Consider the following 21,466-nt stretch of genomic DNA (forward strand, 5'->3'; position numbering starts at 1 on the left):
AACGATTCTGCATCATAGAATCGTAGAATCAGCAGCATTTAGGTTTGGATATTTTCTAATAAATAATAGAAAAAAAATTTGCTTTTTTTTATTTTCCTTTACTTTTGCTCTGTAAATTCATAATTATTACCAATGATTTAGTAAAAGCAATGCTGAATCTGCTGCTTGCAGGGCACAGACGTGTTTTATACTTTTGGGGGATTATAGTGACCTCTCGTGGTACTAAGGTATATTACACGCATGCATTCCTGGTAGTGATGAGGGAACCTGCTAACCGAGTGTCTTTAGCCTATGTGCACACGTAGAATGGTCCACTGTGGATTTTTCCGCAGTGGATTTGATAAATCTGCAGGGCAAAAACGCTGTGTTTCGCTGCTGATTTATCGCGGATTTACCGCTTTTTTTTTTTGCGGATTTCACTGCAGTTTTCTAATGGAGCAGGTGTAAAACCACTGCGGAATCCGCAGAAAGAAGTGACATTCTGCGGAATGTAAACCGCTGCGTTTCCGCGTGCTTTTTCCACAGCATGTGTACAGTGTTTTCTGTTTCCCATAGGTTTAAATTGTAATGTAAACTCATGGGAAACTGCTGCGGATCCGCAGCAAAATCTGCATCGTGTGCACATAGCCTTAAGGTATGTTTCCACGTGCAGGAAACTCTGCGTGTTTGACGCTGCATAGAGCCGCAGCATCAGACACGCAGCGTCCAGATGTTACAGCATAATGGAGGGGATTGAATGAAATCCCGTCTCCACTATGCGTGGTAACACGCACGCGGCGGCCCCTGTGTGCGTCTTTTAAGATCGCAGCATGTCCGTATACCTTGCGGCGACCCTGCATCGCCGCAAGGTATAGCACAGAGCCCTATGGTGGGGAGCGATGATCCCGGATGTGTGCTATGAACGCATCCGGCATCATCGCGTCCCAGAAAGGGGGCGGAGCTTAGCGCAGAGCGGGTTTGCCGCTCCGACGAAACCGCCGGCCATCCTGATCGTGGAAACATACCCTTAGTGTTTGAGTCCTCCCGGCTGCAAACAGGCAATCCCTGCATATGTTGCGGCTGTCTAAAAGCCAGAAGACATGCAGTAGTCGGGACTCAAACATGTTATTCAAGCACCCTCGATTAGCACCCGAGCATGATCAGATTACACTTTATCCCAGTATGTTCATTCATCACAAATTCCTGGGAATACTGCAAATTACTGTGTCTGTGGGATGTTGCATGTTTTATGTGTGTCCTGATGACATTTTGCATCTTTTTCCCCATGAAAAAAAAAAAAAAAAAGACAGCTCCACATGCACTACAGACATTTTCAATTTTCCTATTGAAATCTGTTGGAAGTTTAATATAAAGAATATAAAGACATTTTTAAGTGGATTTTAAAGCAGAATCTTAAAAGCAAACATTTTTGAGTTTTTTTTTTTCAGCTGGAAAAATCTACCGTATGTAAAAAAAATCTTCATGTGAATATTATCGGTAAAGTGTGTGCCCACGATGTCTTTTTCAGGTGGTCTCCGAGATCACCTAATAAACCACATAAAAGCAGTAAGAAGAATGAACGCTTGCTGCCCATACCTTCAGACTGTCGAACTTCTTTTAGCCGCTCACTTTCCTAAAACTGTCAAGCAGTTAAGAGAAGTGACGTGACCATTCTTCTGGCGTTTTCGGCTTTCTAAACTTTAGAACATAAGTGAATGGGAAAGCTGAAAATATGCCCGTACATCTTTTGCAACATTTTGCTATTGTTTTTGCTTAAAAACCCACTAGCGGTCCTTCAATATTCAAGAGAGTGAAAAAAATGACAAAAATGACTGTAAAAAGGCATCGCAAAAACCATGGAAAAACCAATACAAAAAAGACACTGGGGGCCAAAACTGTAGGAAAAACACTTAAACAAATCAAAACGATCAAATTAAAAATTACACAAAAGATTCTTCAGAAAAAAGCACCAAGTGTTTCCTTAAGCATCTTCTGCTTTAAAAACCTTGTCAGGTTCGCCCAATTTTAAAGGGTTCACACAGAACAATGTGAAGTTTTTTGTGCAGTTTTGAGGAATTCTTTTGAAGTATTTTTACAGACTTCAGTGTCGAGTTTGCTGCAGATTTCTGATTTGTCAAGGGATCTGCATCAAAGAAATGATATGCCACTTCTATTTTTTTTCTCATGGTAAGGTTTTCAAAACTTTGATGGAAAAAACTTGCTGCGTGAACACCTGTGTGGATTTCCCAATTGAAATCGCTAGGAAGCATGGAGCGCAGATGACGTCGCTCAAGCCCTAGCTAATCACTGGCACACCGGGAGGGATGAGATTCGCTTCCTCCCGTCCAGCTGCCACTAGTTCCAGCTGTCCTGGATACAGAGGACAGTCCTGGATTTGGGTCTACGGCCTGCAGTCACCGGTATCTGCTGAATGTCCCTCACTGTCACCGCCTCCCTGACATCTCCTCCTGCCTGGGGAGAAAGAAATGGTAAATGGGCATAGATTGGGGTGCTTTTAGGGGCGTGATCAAAACGTACCACAGCGTGCTATGTGCGTGGCATAGTTTATCCCTCTTTCTGTTCATCAGTTGGGAGGCATGGATTTGAATAGGAGACGGAGGTGTAGTACCTGCACGCGGCCCCTATCACAAGATGGAGCAGCAGCGCAACTGAGCACTTCGAGCAGGCTGCCGCCCTGACACAGTGAACAGCCGAGCACCAAAGGTGCCGGATCCCAACCTTTCAAGCATTGATGCCCTATCCTTCAGATAGTAGACAGATTGCGGCAGCACTCAATTTAGAGAAACAGGAACCCGGGTATCCACACCCTTAAAAAGATGGGTCATCCCAAACTCCAAGGAGCCATTTATAAACTCACACAATAAAAAGTAACGGACAGCGACCAGGCTTAGGTGATGCAAATAAATCTTCTTATATTCTGCCATACAAAGTGCAACGTTTTGACAAAATACAATTCTTTGTCAAACATGGCTTTCTCTTTGCTTGACAAAGACTTATATTCTGCCATTCAAAGTGCAACATTTTGACCAAATACAAGAAGATTTATTTGCATCACCTAAGCCTGGGAACTGTCCATTACATTTTACCATCTTAAAGGGAACCTGTCACCCCGTTTTTTCAGATTGAGATATAAATACTGTTAAATAGGGCCTGCGCTGTGCGTTACTATAGTGTATAAATCCTACACAAGACCACAAAAGGAGTATATGTCCCACTCAAGTGAACATTTAAAAGTACTTTATTAATAAATATGCAATATATAAAAATATAACACATACGTACATAACAGACATGAAAAAAGGTTCAAACAGAAACTCATGTGAAGAAAGAGCAGCACATCTAAAATACCAGACTGAGAAGGTAAGCGTACCTAATAGGCAATAGTCCACGATAACCAACATCCACTATAGCGCGTAACATCCCATAATAGGGCTAAACACTAAGGGCAACACAACCTCTCTGCATGGATGTCAGTGACCTATTCCCCACAAGCTGAGATTCTACCAAACATGGTGTAATAGGGAAATATCCATTGACCCCTATCAAAGGACGCTCATCTTACCCATAATATAATCCGCCAGTGTGCGCTCCACAGCAGCCCCAACGCGCGTTTCGCGTGGGCTTCTTCCGGGGGCTGTCATGTGAAGAAAGAGCAGCACATCTAAAATACCAGACTGAGAAGGTAAGCGTACCCAATAGGCAATAGTCCACGATAACCAACATCCATTATAGCGCGTAACATCCCATAATAGGGCTAAACACTAAGGGCAGTGGAGGCAGCTGTGAAAACACAGAAAGCAACTGATAGAAGAGGGGAGCTTTCTATCAGTTTCTATCATTTGCTTTCTGTGTTTTCACAGCTGCCTCCACTTTCTATCAGTTACTATAGTGTATGTAGTGTACCCTGATTCCCCACCTATGCTGAGAAATACATTACCAAAGTCGCCGTTTTCGCCTGTCAATCAGGCTGGTCAGGTCGGGTGGGCGTGGTGACATCGCTCTTTTCTTCCCCAGCTTTCCGTTGGTGGCGTAGTGGTGTGCGCATGTCCAAGTTCCGAATTCCCTGCGCGCACGTGAAGACACAGCGCGCGATCTGCGCTGTCATCCCCTTCATCGGTGGGGGCGGCCATCTTCCTGGGGCCGCGCGTGCGCAGATAGAGTGCTCTGCTGCACGGGGCTTCGGGAAAATGGCCGCGGGATGCCGCGCGTGCGCAGAAGAGATCGCGGCGGCCATTTTCCCAAAGCCGAGTTTGCCTTGTCTGTCCACTATTTCATCCTTCTCCGCTAGATTTCTGAAACTTAACATGGACAAAACAGAATTCATCATCTTTCCCCCATCTCACGCAACCCCCCCAACGAACCTATCCATTACAGTAAATGGCTGCCCACTCTATCCAGTCCCACAAGCTCGCTGTTTCGGGGTAATCATTGACGCTGATCTCTCCTTCAAACCACATGTCCAAGCCCTTTCCACTTCCTGCCAACTTCAACTCAATAATATTTCACGAATCCGTTCATTCCTCAACCAAGAATCTGCAAAAACCCTAGTCCATGCCCTCATCATCTCTCGCCTTGACTACTGCAACCTCCTGCTCTGTGGCCTCCCCTCTAACACTCTCGCACCCCTCCAATCTATTCTAAACTCTGCTGCCCGGCTAATCCACCTGTCCCCCCGCAATTCCCCGGCCTCTCCCCTCTGTCAATCCCTTCACTGGCTCCCCACTGCCCAGAGACTCCACTACAAAACCCTAACCATGACGTACAAAGCCATCCACAACCTGTCTCCTCCATACATCTGTGACCTCGTCTCCCGGTACTTACCTACACGCAACCTCCGATCCTCACAAGATCTCCTTCTCTACTCCCCTCTTATCTCCTCTTCCTGGAGCGCCCCCAGACACAGGGCCGCGGGTACTCGGCCCGGGGTTGTCACGGTGGCTAGACCCGATTCGTGACCCTGCTAAGGGGCGTCCAATAAAAGGTGATAGTGCGGAGTGCAGAACGTGAGGAATAACAAGGACACAGGGTTGCAATTTCTTTACCTTTTTACTGAAGGTTTTGGGATCCGCAATCCAGAGCACTGCTAACAGGGCTGGCTGAGACCGGCCGGTCCGAAGGCACATCCAGAGTTCCCTTTTGCAGGTGGAATTCAGTGTCTACCTTCTAGCGCCTGTGTGTTGTAGGCCTTACCTGCTGAGCACCATGGGATAGTCCTCACTAGGGTTGAGCGAAACGGATCGTTCATTTTAAAAAGTCGCCGACTTTTGGCAAAGTCAGGTTTCATGAAACCCGACCCGATCCCTGTGTGGGGTCGGCCATGTGGTACGCGACTTTCGCGCCAAAGTCGCGTTTCGTATGACGCGCTTGGCGCCATTTTTTTCAGCCAATGAAGGGGTGTGGGCAGAGTGATGACATAGGTTTTAGGGGCGTGGACGAGAGAGAGAGAAAGAGAAAGAGAAAGAGAAAGAGAGAGAGAGAGAACGAACTCTAGGGCGCTGCACTCCCACAATCGTATACAAGATTTCTCTCGCGTATCACCCCTACTCTGGAACTCTCTACCACAACACATCAGACTCTCACCTACCATCGAAACCTTCAAAAAGAACCTGAAGACCCACCTCTTCCGACAAGCCTACAACTTGCAGTAACCACCAATCGACCAAACCGCTGCATGACCAGCTCTATCCTCGCCTACTGTATTCTCACCCATCCCTTGTAGATTGTGAGCCTTCGAGGGCAGGGTCCTCACTCCTCCTGTACCAGTTATGACTTGTATTGTTTAAGATTATTGTACTTGTTTTTATTATGTATACCCCTCACATGTAAAGCGCCATGGAATAAATGGCGCTATAACAATAATTAATAATATAAATAAGCTGCTTTGCAATCGATTTATATGGGATCCCTTATACACAGACAGCAATAGCTACTCCTCAAAACACTACCATAACCGCCCTGTGGCCCCCGGGGCAGAGCTGAGAGAAGGAGACATGATACTGTGCAAAGTTTCCAATATTAGATCAATAAAAGTTATTTTTGTCTGTCCGTACCATTCAGTGTAAAGGTTTCTAATCTTCCAAATCCACGTGTGTTTCAGATATGTTCCCCCTACGCGTCCTCTCCTGGCTCCAAAAACTATCTTTGCTGCCCATAGCAACCACAGTCCAGCTTTTATTTTACCAAAGCTGTTAAAAAAATAAAAGCTTAGCTCTGATTGGTTGCTGTGGTCAATGGAGACAGTTATACTGTCTAAAAGAAACTAACGGCCTAGTTGGTTGCATTTATATTATTTTTGTAGGCAGTGGCGTAGCTAGATTCCGATGGACTCAGATGCAAAATTGGGACCTCTGGTCCCCCACCTGAATGTTGACCAGATGTAGGGGCACTTGTAGCCTTCCAGATCCTATAAAGACATATGTGTTACCCCCTATTAATAATGTCCCCCAGCCTGCTAATTCTTGTAATAATTACCTACATCCTGGGAACTTTCCAGTAATAATGCCCTCCATCCTGGGCCACATGGTGTAACATTTTCCCCATCCTGGTATATCCCCATTGTAGTGGAGCGCCCCCCTTTAGGGCAGTGGGGTACTCGGAGCCGGGCCCTTCGGTTCTCAAGGGGGATGTCACGGTGGCTCACCCGGTCCGTGGCCCTAGGGGACGTCCGTTAATAAATGGGGGAAAGGTCTTTAAAGGGGAAATGTTTGTGACGCCACCTGTGGTATTCGGTCAGGGTGATCGACGCTGCTTAGGGGTCCACTGGGGTGATGTTATGGCAGCTACATGGTATACCTTCCACAGATGAAGTATGTCCCCAGGGCTTCCCAGTGTATAGATGGTGGATGGTGAGAGGCGCAGTAAAGAACGAGGACATAAGGTTGCAGTCTCTTTACCTTTTTACTGGAGGCTTCAGTGTCCACAGTCCAGGGCACCGGATCACAGGGTAGGCAGAGTCCGGCCGGTCTGAAGACCAATCCAGAGATCCCTTATCCTGGTGGAAATCAGTAGCCGTCCTCTAGCGCCTGAGTGTTGTAGTCCCTCCCTGCTGAGCTTCTCGGTGAGGTCCTCACAGCTATTGTAGATGTAACGTCTCTTTCTCTCTGTCCCCGATGGATAGGATAGGACTGATGGCCTGAGGCTTTTTACAGGGACTGTATCATGCCCCGGCCCCCCACAAGTTGCCACCGTGCCTCCTGGGTATAAGGTCGGGCAGCCAACGTGGAATTAACTGTCCTGCCAGTCTCTGAAGTAAAGCGTAGAGATCCTTACTCCCTCGATGTTCTGGCTACCGGCTTCTGCGCCTCAGAAAGGAGGCAGCCTTTTACAGGGCAGAACTCCTTCTGGTTTTCTCTCCTTTTGCTATGACTTTGTTTCTCACTCACTACAAGACAATTCCCTTCTGATGTCTCTTTCTTAGGATGCTGCCGCACGTGGGGCAGGCCCAGCTCCGTGGACCCTCGTCCTCTGCAGACCTCAGTCTGCATCTGGCGCCCTCTCTCTCCAGCCAGATTATCCCTTCTTCCTATCCAGACTACCAGTTTTACCTAGTTGTGAGGAGTGCGCTGCAGTAGTATAATGCCTCCCATCCTGGGCAACATGGTGTAACATTTTACCCTGTTCTGGTATAATGCCCCCCAACCTGGGCAACATGGGGTAATATATTCCCCCATTTTGGTATAATGCCCCCCATCCTGGGCCCTTTTTGTTCTTCTCCAGCACATTTTAAAAATATACAAATTCTGCTCCCATTCCTCCGCTCCCATGGCACATGGAGTCTTCTTCTGTAGCTGGATCAGGATCCGGCAGCTGACTTCTGCATGCAGGTACAAGCAATGCATGAAGTCACTGTCATGTGTCATGCTTCACTGGCAAGCCGACATTATCCCCTGATGGACTAGTGGCATGTATTGCAGCACAATGACCCATCGGGTCTCTGCGCCACAATAAGTTTCACCTGAATGTACGTCTGAGGACACATATCCAGGTGAAATTGGCATCAGTGGGCTCCACTCCAGCACAGGCCTGGTCACAGTCGCACCTTTTGTGACCGCAATAGTTACGCCATTGTTTGCAGATATTGGTAATAAGCTTCCATTATAACAAACATGGAAAGAAATATTCATGCTTTTAATGGGCAAAGCCAGCTTTTGTTTAGTGACTGGTACTCCCGCTCTTGCTCTACTTCATCAACTCAGTTGGGGAGGATAAAGGGGCGCACAAAGCCCACATCCTTGCAGTGCGGTGAGGATTGTGCAGTCACACATGCGCCTCACAACTATGAATTAAGAAGAGGATACCCCCTATAGAAGAAGAGTAGCAGGTATCTACGGAGCATGCGAGAACCGTCGTAAAAGAAATAGGGAACATATCCATGAGCAACCATGTACGCCCACGCCTTTAACATGCAGGTTTTCAAAGGGCAAAACGCAGAAATTGGAAATGGATTTTATTTATTTCAGGATTTTAAGCCATTGAACAGTGAGCGATGTTGTGGGGAATAACCAGACAAGTGTTATTAGAACTTAAGAATATTGGAGCAGCAGCACAAAAACGGTCCACAAAAAAAACTTTTTCCATAACAACCAATCATGATGCAGCTTTCTTAATTGAAGAGCTGAATAAGAAATAAAAGCACTTCTGTGATTGGATGCTATGGGCAAGAAGAAGCCCCATTGGTACCTATAAAAATCCCTCAAGGAATGTTTTTAGGCACCCAAACCCTTTATAAAGAATGGTGTAGACCAGGGGTGTCAAACTGCATTCCTCAAGGGCTGCAACCAGGTCATGTTTTCAGGATTTCCTCGTACTGCATAGGTGATAATTTAATCACCTAAACACATAATGATTACAAGCACCTTGTGCAAAGCTAAGGAAATCTTGAAAACACGCATGGTTTGCGGCCCTCGAGGAATGCTACGCCAGGGGTTTGACACCCCTGGCGTAGACCATTATGCTGCTCCTACAACAAAAAAAGTGAGACTGTTGTCAGTAGGCCTAATGCAGGCAGAAAGGACATCATTAGTGGATAGATGCCTATGGATTCATGTAATGTTCAATGCCCTAATAAGGAATAAGAGCATTGGGGTCCCAGCAATTAAACATTTATTGTGTAAATACAAATACTACAACATATCAAAAAATTGTCAAGTACTTTTCATTGGTCGGTGTCTGGGTTCCCAAACTCCCAATTGGGGCCCTATTGAAGATTTTGCATTGGGTCCCACTAGCTTCAAGTTTTGCCACTGTAGGGAACAGTGTACAGAGTAAAGGTAAAACATCTGCAAAATAAAAGTTACCCAACCAGTGGCTGAAGCCACCAATAAGCAGAATAAAGCTAGGGTCACACAACAGTTTTCTCTCCATCCAAGTAAACCGTCTGATTATAGTAATCAGACTCATGAGAGTGAAATCCGTTTTTCCCGGATGTGGAGAATTTGGAAAAAAAAAAGCTTCTCCCTCATTCTGTCTGTGAAAATTGGACCACACTGACTTAATCCGAGTACAGTCCGATTTCTTTCATGGACCTGTAGACTTGAATGGCTGAGTGCAATCCAGTTATTATTGAAGGCAAATCGTTTATGCTGCAATTGTATTCCTCAGACCACTTAGTAAGATGAAAAAAAAAGAAAGAAAATCAGACATGTGCACAGCCCTATTGAATAATATTGGTCCAATGCCGTGACGGGTCGCACTCGGACAGAAAGTACAGTAGACTACACAAGCTCTCAGGATATGTGGACACAAGGTCTTCTGCAGGTGGCCGAACCCACTTTAGGAAACGCTGGTGATTTTTGTTGTTTCCACGAGTGTATTTTTGACGTTTTTGACCACTTTTTTTTTTTTTTAGAATTTTTTTCCAGTCTTTGTGGAGTCTTTTGTACTGGCATTTTGGAATTTTCTGGACATTTCTTAATGCCAGTCAACAATGAAAAAAATGCTAGGAGTCTTTTATGATGGAAAAAAAAAAATCAAAAGGACGCCTCTGACATCTATTGAGCCTTCCCGTTGACTGGTATTGTAGAGTAAAGAGCGTTTTCAGAGAGAAAGACTCCTGAAGAATGGTCAGGTCACTTAAAACCATTTTTCATCTTTGGAAACCTGAGTGGTTAAAAGACACTCGAAAGATAAAACATGCATTTCTATGTAAGAGACTTGCTGTTCAATAAGTTCATTCTTTTGGGCGTTTTCTGGGTGCTTGTTCAGGAAGGTTAAAGGGCAGACTCCACTTAAAAAAAGAAAAAAAAAGACATTGAGTGCATATAATTTTAGAGGTTTTCACATCGATTTTTGAGAGCAAACATCACGGCAGGTTTTGATGCCATTATATGAAGGAAAGACTTGCATTTGCTGGAGCCATTATCAGCATTCTGGCCTCCAGTGACGACATGTACATGGGACCATTGACATTGGCTACAGCTGCATGGGACTTGGGTCACCGATAGATCTCTGCTCCCCATCAGTGGCTGCATGGGACCTGGGATTTAACAGTAAGGTAAGTCGTTTGTTATTTAATATCACACTAAGGTCTTGGTACTAAAATGTAAAAAAAGAAAAAAAAGGACAACTTTGATAATACTATAATAGTCTTGCTGCTAAAAAATGGTTTTCTGCAGCCAAATCATTCTGTGGCAAGATTGAAAATAATATGCCTACAACCATAACAATACAGAAAATATCTGCTGGCTATGCAAAAAATTAATTTCCCACAGTCACATGTAAAACATTGAAATTTTTTGCATACTTGTGAAAGCTCTATAGATTTATCTTATAAAAGGAAATCTGTTTTGGATTACATAGAAAAATGCTGACATTCAGCAAGTTCAGACGTCTCCACGAAACATATATTTTTTTCCGGACTTAATTTATTTGTATAGATTTGGCTTCAATGCTATAGGATCTTAGATCATGTTGGAAAGTTTGAGCAATTTTTTTTTCCGGTCTGAAAATTTAGGACTCAAGTAAAATGTATGTTATGAATAAGTAAATCGCTTTCCCAGTTAGTTCGCTTTACATGCTTATTGATTGCAACCATTGATGAAGCATTGGAAAAGATAGAGAATGGAACCAGCTCACCTCCAATATATATACACCATGTAAGCGTCAGTCCAATGGAACCCACAGTGATCATGTCGGATCCATACATAGCAAGAGTGAAAGTGAAAATGACAGATCTTGAGAATAAAATCATCCAATTTATTTCAATATTAAAACTCGATCATTAGGAAGACTATACAAGCAAAATTAAAAAAAAACATGTTTCAAACGCAACATGCGTTCTTAGTCATGGGTTAGAGTGCATTCCGAGAAGTGTTCCACAAAAAATGGCCATCAGGTGAGAAAATACCGGAGAACTGATAATAGCCAAATATCTCCAGTCGATGCAAAGGGTTAAAAACTCTGCACATAAAGGAAAAAATCTGCATGAAAAATAAAATCAGCAACAAGATACATCTATTGTAAGGCCGGGATCACACTACAGCGAGATACGGCCGAGTCTCGCTGGTTAAAAACAAGCTCCAGCACAGGCACTCCGGAGCGGAGCGTGCGGCTCCATGTATTGCTGTGCGGCCGCACGCTCCGCTCTGGAGTGCCGGTGCCAGAGCTCGTTTTTAACCAGCGAGACTCGGCCGTATCTCACGGTTTGTGATCCCGGCCTCATAGTGAAGATCAGTTAACATTTATATGAAAGGGAATATTGTAGCGCTGGTAAAGAAACATTAGTTTCCTTTTTAAGATCATTCAGTGGGGGAAAATTTGTTTCTAGTGTGAACTTCCAAAAAGCTTCTTTATCCAGTAAATTCCTTTGGATGTTGCCACCATGGGGTGGACGCTAATTATTTCTATGCCGAATGCAGTGAAAGTAGATATACGTCTGCAATGTGCAGTGATAACATGATTTGCAGCAGATGTTGTGTCAGTGTGTCATTGATAATCATTGAAAGGTCCTTGTATCCTAATTTTAATTTTTTTGTTGCTTTATAATCTTTATTGCAAGAAGTGCATGTAATCAAATAAACAGAATGTTAACTATTGCAATTAATATATTGTTTGATAAGGTATATACAAGTGCCAAATTGAGTGTGAACACAAGTCTATAATGAGCGGCTCCACATTTATAGAACCCTCCAGGTCTGAGCCAAGTTTCACTGGCTCAACTGTGAAAGAATGCCGACGATGAAGGGGCTTTTTTAGGGTACTATTTTCACCCCTTTAGAGGAGTATGATTTTTGTTAACCTTTCTATTTCTCATGCATATTTTACCTTATGTAACATGTCCCACAACTTGGGAATCGTGAAGTATTGTATTGCTTTTGCTTCACTGCTATGCAATCAGGTTTGCCTTTTAGAAGTTTGTCTCTCCCCATCTCCTCTGTCCTGATGTCAGTAACCCCTCCCTTCTTCCCCAGGTAGTGTAGGTCAGCCAAGTGAAAAAGCCTTTTAACCTTCTGTAATTGTGCATAACTACAAGAATTCAGATTGAAAATAAACCTTCTAGAAACATTATACGTGCTTCTGCAATTAAGTTAAGCTACCTGATGAAATCACTTAGTGTGAGTACTGGTACATAGATACATCCATAAAAACGATGTCTCAAGAGCCCCATACGCACAGCCTAGTTATTGAGGCAGAATATTGGGTGCACAGTTTTTAACCCTTTACTTAGCTAGACGTTAAAAGTTCTCAAGTGATTTCTCGCCTGATGTCCATTTTTTGTGGAATACATCCATCTACATTAACAACATGCTTCTCAGTATGTACTTAACCATGGCTAAGAATGCTTGAAATGTTTTTATTCTGTCTGTATGCTTGTTCTAATGATGGAGTTTTAATTTAATATTGGAATAAATTTGGATGTTTTCATCCTCAAAATCTGGAACAGTTTCACTTTCCCTCTTAATATTGATGCAGCATTCATTGTAGATAAAATTCTTCTTACTAGAGTTGTAACTTCAAACTCCTGAGCACTCATGCATGGAGCGACTTCTTCCTCTATACCTCAATAGTTCCTCCCCTGCGTCTTAAAACGTAGCCCCTTTCTGAAAATGGACGTAATGGCACCCCCATGTAAGAATTCCTCCCTTTGATGCAGGCTCCAGCACTGAGCCCACATCTTTCCTGGCACATGTTAGCGGTTTTGAACAGCTGACATGTGTCTCTAACAGCCGGGGAGTGAAATCGTGATCCACCCATGGCTGTTAACCCGTTAAATGCCGCTTTCAATCTTTGACAGTGGCATTTAACTTGCACCTCCGGTAAGAACACCGGAAATCCCACCCATCGGTGACCAAGTCACATGATCGTGGGTCACCGATGGGTTGGCATGACAACCAGAGGTCTCCAGCAGACCTCTATTGTTGTCATAGCTGCATTGCCATGAGCGCCGTCCGGTGGTCAGCGCTCATCTAAAGTTTACATTTCTGCTACATACAGGCGATCTGATCATCGCCTGTATGTAGCAGAGCCGATCAGACAACTGCAGCTTCTAGTCTTCCATGGAGACTATTGAAGCATGCAAAAAGTTAAAAAAAAAAGTGTTTTTTTGTTTGTTTGTTTTTTAACCAAAGTTTGGATTTTGTTTTCACCACTTGAAAAAAGAACCTAGACATGTTTGGTGTCTATGATTTCATAATAACCTGGGGAATTATAATGGCAGGTCAGTTTTAGCATTTAGTGAGCATAGTAAAAAAAAAAAAAAAAAAAAATGTGGAATTGCACTTTTTTGCGTTTTCACAGCACTTTAAATTTTATTCCCGTTTTCCAGTATACAATATGTTAAAACCAATGGTGTCTCAAACATAATTACCCCAATTGCTTTCGGAGTTGAAACAACTACTTAATAAATGGAATAACTTACCACTATCCCCATTTGGGAGAATATCAGCGTTTAAAATGACCATTCTTCCAAAGCTACTATACTTATTTGAGACACTCCCTGCTGTGGTCCCCTATGGAGACCTGAAGGGTATTCAGTCGTCTATCATCCACTTTATCTGGGCTCATAGAAGGCACAGGATCAAAAACCAAATTACGTTAGCTAGTAGAGATAGAGGAGGTTTGGGTGTCACAGATATCACCAAATATTATTGGGCAACTCATTGAGCTGTATCCCAGCCTGATCAGCACCTAGAGCATTTTCTAGGTGGATGGAGATTGAGAAATTGTGGATGGCTCTGGTCCATCCCAACTCGTATCTATGGGAAACTACCTCAAATAAACTCGACTTGCACACGTTGGGAACAATGGCTTTCACTAAGGTGATTTGGAATACCTGTATGAAAAAATTCCCACTGATGTTGAGATGCTCTCCCCTAACTTCCTTTTTGTTTAATCCCAAATTACCAACTAGTATTAGGGGGAACTTGATTAAGTTGTGGTTTGATAAGTGACTTTTTTGTTTTGCCGATAAAGTTCATAGTCACTCTAGGTCCTTGTTACCTTTTGATAAGATACAATCACGCTTCGATTTACTGTCAAACTCTTTCTATCAGTATTTACAAATTAGGCATTATATGCAGTCTCTTTACTCCTCAACAGTTTCTATACCAACTCGCTTTGAGAGACTCTGCAGGGCGGGGGTATCGACCAAGGGTCTTATTTCTGATATCTATAGGATTTTATTGTACCCATATCCAGATAAGTCTCCAAGACACTCCTATATGGACAGGTGGGAGGGTTTCTTGGGGAATCTTTTTCTCTGGGTGGCAGGGGGTCTGGAGGAGGGCAGCTAAGACTTCCACTTGTTACGCGTATAAGGAAAACCAGTTTAAATTGTTCATGTTTTGGTACCACACTCCATTATTATATAAATGTAATCCTAATATATCTAGCCAATGTTGGAGGTGTGGTTCTGATGGAGACCTAACCCATATTTTTTCGACATGTTCGATTATAGAAATGTTCTGGAGCAAGGTCAAAACTTTACATTTTCTAAGTCACGTGTCTTCATGTTCCATTGGACCCTAAATTCTACTTGCTCAATATCCCCCCATTCCAGATTGGAATTAATAAAAAAAAAACACAATGGTGTCGTTAGAAAGTACAACTTGTCCTGCAAAAAACAAGCCCTCACATGGATCTGGAAAGAAGGGGAGCAAAAAATGAAACCGCAAAAACAAAAATACCTCCGGTCGTTAAGGGGTTAAAGTCAGTGCCTTTGTGTAATACATACCTGCCATTTATACTCTACTCCACCTCCAGCCCTCAAGAGACACCAACAGATCATGTTTTCATGATGGCTCAAGTGGGTATTTTGCATAGTCATGTCCCATAGATTTGAATTGGATGTGGAAAATCCGCAGGTCAAAAACGCAGGTGAAATTTTTAGCGCATCTTCAGTAAAAACACATATAAACCGCACATGACTATCAATAAAAGTTTTATCAAAGCCTAATATCAGGAGGTATCAAAAACAAAGCAACTTAACTTCAAAACATGACATAGCAAAAAAAGAAGAAAACAAAAGCTTAAAAAATGCGATAAAACTGCATTGTTACATACACACTTCTCAGCATGAGACGTGGGGCGCTACTACATGTTTTCATTTATCTCCTCTCATTCAATCTTACGCTTGACTTCTGCTATAAGCTACAAAGTGAGAATAAATCATACCCCAACACAATCCACACACCCCATATACATAATACTCTGCCACCTCTCAAACACACGGGGTGAGGAGTCCCCAAAATATATATTACTGTCTGACAGTCAAAAGACCATACTCTCTGAAAATCGCTCTCAAACACACAAAAAAGTAACCCAACATAGCTATTAGGTGCAGAAATGCTGTAAAAATCTGCAACATCAAAAACTCAAAAATACTCATTGTGGGAATATAGTCCAATACATAAGCTAACTATAAGTTCAGTAGTTTGAGGTTGTGATTCTGCCATTACATTTTCCGAGGCAGAAAAAAAAATTAAGTAAATGCTTCCTTTCGTGGTGTTTTTTCAGACATGCGGTGTTTTTAATAAAATGCAAAGAACAGAAAAATAACCCACACTTAAAAGATGTTAAAGAAAAGAGAAAAGAGTCAGTAATAGGTTTTGCATTTAAAATAATACAAAATAGAATTGAAAGCTGGCGAACTCATTACTAGTAAATTCTCTGCTTAAATACTACCTAAATAATATTTTGATGCATCCCATTACATCAAGTTTAAGGAATTTCCTGCATCTTTTGCCAATTCTGTGTTTTTAATTGGACATAAGGAATGCATAGATTAAACCATGTGCACAACTATGAAAGATAAAGGAGCAGCATAAATAATAAATTGGATCATTTATTAAACATTTGTAAACAAATTGATATAAACAATGTATTTCCCAAAAAAGAGAAACTACAAAAATACTATATAAAGACAAACACATGGAAAAGGACACAAGGCAAACTTGGTACATATATACAAACCATGCATGAAAAGTTACCATAGGAAAGCAGGTATTAGAGAGTATAAACAAGTTTATATACCATACAATATGTACAAGGGCAGTATCTAATAAAACGTGTCATATGGTTTGCAAAAATGCGTAGATCATTTGAAATTCATACTTGTACAGTCATGGCTGTTTTCTCTGACTGTGCCGTTCCTCTGCTAAGCATTGTGGAATGGTTTCTAAAACTGAAAAGTGCCCGAATCATGAATATGCTATAAATACACTTATTCCACTTACATTAAAAGAGGTTGTGCACCACAATTAAATTGATAGTCTATTGTTAGGATAGGTCATCAATGTCTGATCGGCCGGGTCCGACACCCGGTTCACCAGCGGTTATTGGTGTCAACGACGGTCAGCCGTAAGTACTTACTTGCCGAGCTGCTCCGTCTACTTGTAGTGGCCGGGCTTGGTACTGCACATCCGCCTCCTATTCAAATCAGTAGGAGGTGGATGTGCAGTCCATGCAGCGGCCGCTACAAGTAGATGGAGCAGCTCGGTAAGAGTTCTTCTGGCCGGCGGGGGTGCCGGGTGTCGGACCCTGGCTGATCAGACATTGATGACCTATCCTAAGGATAGGCCATCAATGTAAAAGTAATGGACAACCGCTTTAAATAAAATGGAACTTTGCTTTAATATGAAATATTGACATTCAATAGAAGTCTTTTAGCACACAAATACTATTGAAACCAAGCACCAGTGCTCGAAGAGTAGTTCAGTGCACCGACCTACTTGTCTTCCTTTTATCTTCATCCTTCTATGGCTTCTGTAAAGCTAGAACTGTCAATAAAAGAAGGGGTACATGGTGAGAGGAATAATAAGTGGGAAGGGGCACTCAACTGTTTGGAAACACCAAGGATGCACCAAGCCTCTGTGCTTGGTTTGGTCTATTGGTGCTGTCAGGCTTCTTTCAAGAAACTTGTACAACTTTTAAATATAAAGCATGTTTTATTTTGTTAAATGGTGCCACTCTTGTTCCGTATCCAGTTTTGCGCCATTCACATAATGCCAGTGTGCAAAAAATGATGTATATTTGAGAAAAAAAAGATGACAACTATTTTTTCAAATCTCATTTCACGCTTTATAATCCAGCATCCATTTAGAAGAGGGTATATTGGCAATGGAATTTCCTCAAAGAAAAACTGCTGTATGAACATTGTAAATGAGATTTTCCATATTCTAATCAACATGTCACAAAGAAGATCCTCAGCGTAAATTGACCTGCAGTGCAGAATTGGGATCAGATGGAGTTCAACTTTTGCAACGCAAAACCACAGCATTGTGTCAAATAAATCGTCGATGTATCACTCGCAGTCTGGTTGTCAAAAGTGAACTACAGTTTTAGTTGCACTGTTCTATTAAATGCTATTCGAATACTCGGCACCTAAATTACAATGTGGCTTTATGTAGATTGCTGGTGGTTACACGTTCAGTTTTGCAATGATAGAATGCTTACAATCATAATGACTATGAAGAATATCTACAAAAAAAACCCTACGCTAAATTCCATCCAATGCATCAAGCTTGTTTTACAATCCAGCCAGCTGTGCGAAAAATGTAACCAAAAAACGTACTCCATGTCTGTTCTATTCACAATTTGTGATTTGACCAAGTTAAAAAACAACTTAATTTTCTAATGGCTTTTACTTACTGTTAAGACTCAAGAAATTAAAAAGCATTAATTCAAAAAGATTGTATCATTAAAAACTATATATAATTTTGTAAACTATAGATGAACATGTTGGTTAAAAATATTATTAAAAAAAAAATCAAATCAAATCGCATAGCCAGGTAGGCCTTACACAAAAGGTAACTCAATGGGATGTCTAAGGTCTTTTCACACTACCATTTCTCTCTACATTTCTTTTTGCGAGTTTTTTGGCATTCTGTGTTAGTTACAATAACCATTCTAGAGCATCTTTTCTTGACTCTTTCTGTTATTTCTCCTAGAAATGTAGAATATGTTTACATCCATTCCCCTTGTCAAATGGATGTATTATCTCTACACAATATGGCAATGAACGGAGCGTGTCAGTCTGTGTAGGGTCACATCCCCAACCTCGCAACAGCTAGTTGTTAGTTTATTAATACATTTTTATGAGTAATAACAGAGGAATTATCCTATAGAATACAATAATTTATTAAAAAAGAAAATGTCAGAAGAGGTCGCTGGCTTGGTCAGTAGTTGGCATCAGTTACAGTCCATTCCATGGAGACAAAGAATAATACTCTGATATTCTACCAAAAAGTTGAAGTCTTCTATATTTATCCATTGAAAATAAAAAGACAATAGTGCTTAGGGCTGAATCTACGCAACTGGGTACTGCTAGACCACTGTCTGCAACAGCCTCAACTGATCATATTTATCAAGATGATTATGGACCCTCCAAGCCCAGTAAGCCCTGGTAATTGCCTTTTTCACATAACATCTTAATAGTGCTTTATTTAGAACATTCTTGGGTTTTAACAGAAGAGAAAAGTCAAGCTGCAGTGAAAAGTTTTGTAGAGTGCCAAAAAATACATTTTGTCAATATGACCTATTCAAAAAATAAATTTAGGTGGGGATCCACTTTAGAAAAATTCCCCAAAAATATGCAATCGACACTTAATGCAGTGTACCCTCTAAGTTGGGTCTCTGAGGACCCACCTCACAGTTTCAGGTATTTCAGAATAGCCAACAACAAATATAGTGCATACGACCAATAAGCCATGAACATCATTCTAGAAGATATTATTTCTGACCACCGCCTTTAATCTCTACATGCCACACTGGTATACAACAATGACTACTTGCACCAACATTTCTTAACATGAAGCGGCCTACAACATTCCCCACATCTGTTTTCATTTACAGGTGCTTGAAAATATTACATGGAAAACAAAAGAAAAATAATCATACATTAAAGATTAATCTAGCCTGGTCAATTCCCTAGAATGAAAATAGAACTTCCTCTAATCCCTTTTGGAGTAAAAAACAAAACAAAAAAAAACAACAGGTGTAAAAATAAGAAATACTGGTTTCCTTATGTCAAGGTCGAGAACGTGGATACATACAGAACAACGATCATTGTCCGAGGTTTTATCACAGATAATAAAGACACGGAATAGACTTGTATTTATTATTGCTGAACAATTTGGGGCATCTCACTCCATGCTTTCGCCTTCTTCTTGGCAAGTGAAAACCATGGTGGCTCGTCTGGGTTTTGTGGTTGTGTAGGGGGCGTGATCTTCTCACAATCTGGTTGTGCCTCCTCTGGTGCAGCTATGATCAAACAAAAAAGTCTGAATTTATATATTTATGAAGGAAACATAACTACCCTTATAAAAACAATGCAAATTATTTTTATATTATTATTTTGCATTTGGAAGAGATTATCAAGGTTAAGCATAGTGGTAGTGCTCACTGGAAAGCCGCACCCCATACACTGCACTATCGGACACTGAGTGTTTGTATGGTACTATTGCTTGTTCCCTTCACATAACCAGCAGCACCAAACACCGCCACAACAATATGGATGTCACTGTACCAGGTACTGCAGTGAAGGGGGCGCTGCTGCTCCCCTGATCTACTGATTAGGACGATCCAGAAAATAATTAAGCAAAGGTTGTAAGAATATATCCAAAAACAAAGAATTTTTTTTTCTACTTGATATTCTTATAAAGATGTCACATATATAAACGGATAGGAAAAGAATATTTTATGCTGCATATTTATACTATATATGGTAAATTGGTTTCTCCAAATTCTTCTAAGTTAAACTAATTGAAAAAAAAAAAAAAAAGAATTAATTTAGGTCACACTTTTTATAGATTAAAATGTTCCTCTGACATATTTGTATTATTTTAACCCCTTCATGACCAGGGGATTTTTCGTTTTTCCGTGTTCGTTTTTCGCTCCCCTCCTTCCCAGAGCCATAACTTTTTTATTTTTCCGTCAATTTGGCCATGTGAGGGCTTATTTTTTGCGGGACGAGTTGTACTTTTGAACGACATCATTGGTTTTAGCATGTCGTGTACTAGAAAACGGGAAAAAAATTCCAAGTGCGGTGAAATTGCAAAAAAAGTGCAATCCCACATTGGTTTTTTGTTTGGCTTTTTTGCTAGGTTCACTAAATGCTAAAAATGACCTGCCATTATGATTCTCCAGGTCATTACGAGTTCATAGACACCAAACATGACTAGGTTATTTTTTATCTAAGTGGTGAAAAAAAATTCCAAACTTTGCTAAAAAAAAAAAAAAAAAAAAAAAATTGCGCCATTTTCCGATACTCGTAGCGTCTCCATTTTTCGTGATCTGGGGTCGGTTGAGGGCTTATTTTTTGCGTGCCGAGATGACGTTTTTAATGATAGCATTTCGGTGCAGATACGTTCTTTTGATCGCCCGTTATTGCATTTTAATGCAATGTCGTGGCGACCAAAAAAACGTAATTCTGGCGTTTCGAGTTTTTTTCCCACTACGCTGTTTAGCGATCAGGTTAATACTTTTTTTTATTTGATAGATCGGGCAATTCTGAGCGCGGCGATACCAAATATGCGTAGATTTGATATTTTTTTTATTGATTTATTTTGATTGGGGCGAAAGGGGGGTGATTTAAACTTTTATGTTTTTTTTATTTTTTTCACATTTTTTTAAACTTTTTTTTTTTTACTTTTGCCATGCTTCAATAGCCTCCATGGGAGGCTAGAAGCAGGGACAGCACGATCGGCTCTGCTACATAGCAGCGATCTGCTGATCGCTGCTATGTAGCAGAATTGCACGTGTGCTGTGAGCGCCGACCACAGAGTGGTGCTCACAGCGACGGGCAATCAGTAACCATAGAGGTCTCAAGGACCTCTATGGCTACAATGGAGACGCATCGCCGACCCCCGGACATGTGACGGGGGTCGGCGATGACGTCATTTCCGGCCGCCCGGCCGGAAGCGGTAGTTAAATGCCGCTGTCTGCGTTTGACAGCGGCATTTAACTAGTTAATAGGTGCGGGCAGATCGCGATTCTGCCCGCACCTATTACGGGCACATGTCAGCTGTTCAAA

General features: G+C 41.7%; 1 protein-coding gene across 5 annotated transcripts in view; it reads right to left on the bottom strand.

The window, feature by feature from the left end:
* Positions 1-16,263: 16,263 nt before the first annotated feature.
* Positions 16,264-21,466, bottom strand: part of KIAA1210 (KIAA1210 ortholog) — a 149,467-nt gene continuing 144,264 nt past the window's right edge. For all 5 annotated transcript variants that reach the window (XM_069747086.1, XM_069747085.1, XM_069747083.1 and 2 more), the window contains one exon: positions 16,264-19,695. In XM_069747086.1, the coding sequence (XP_069603187.1) occupies positions 19,553-19,695 (143 nt within the window). In that variant the 3' untranslated portion in view covers positions 16,264-19,552. The remainder of the gene's footprint in view (positions 19,696-21,466) is intronic.

The sequence above is a fragment of the Ranitomeya imitator genome, chromosome 2, assembly GCF_032444005.1.
Source record: "Ranitomeya imitator isolate aRanImi1 chromosome 2, aRanImi1.pri, whole genome shotgun sequence".
In the NCBI taxonomy this organism is placed as follows: domain Eukaryota; kingdom Metazoa; phylum Chordata; class Amphibia; order Anura; family Dendrobatidae; genus Ranitomeya; species Ranitomeya imitator.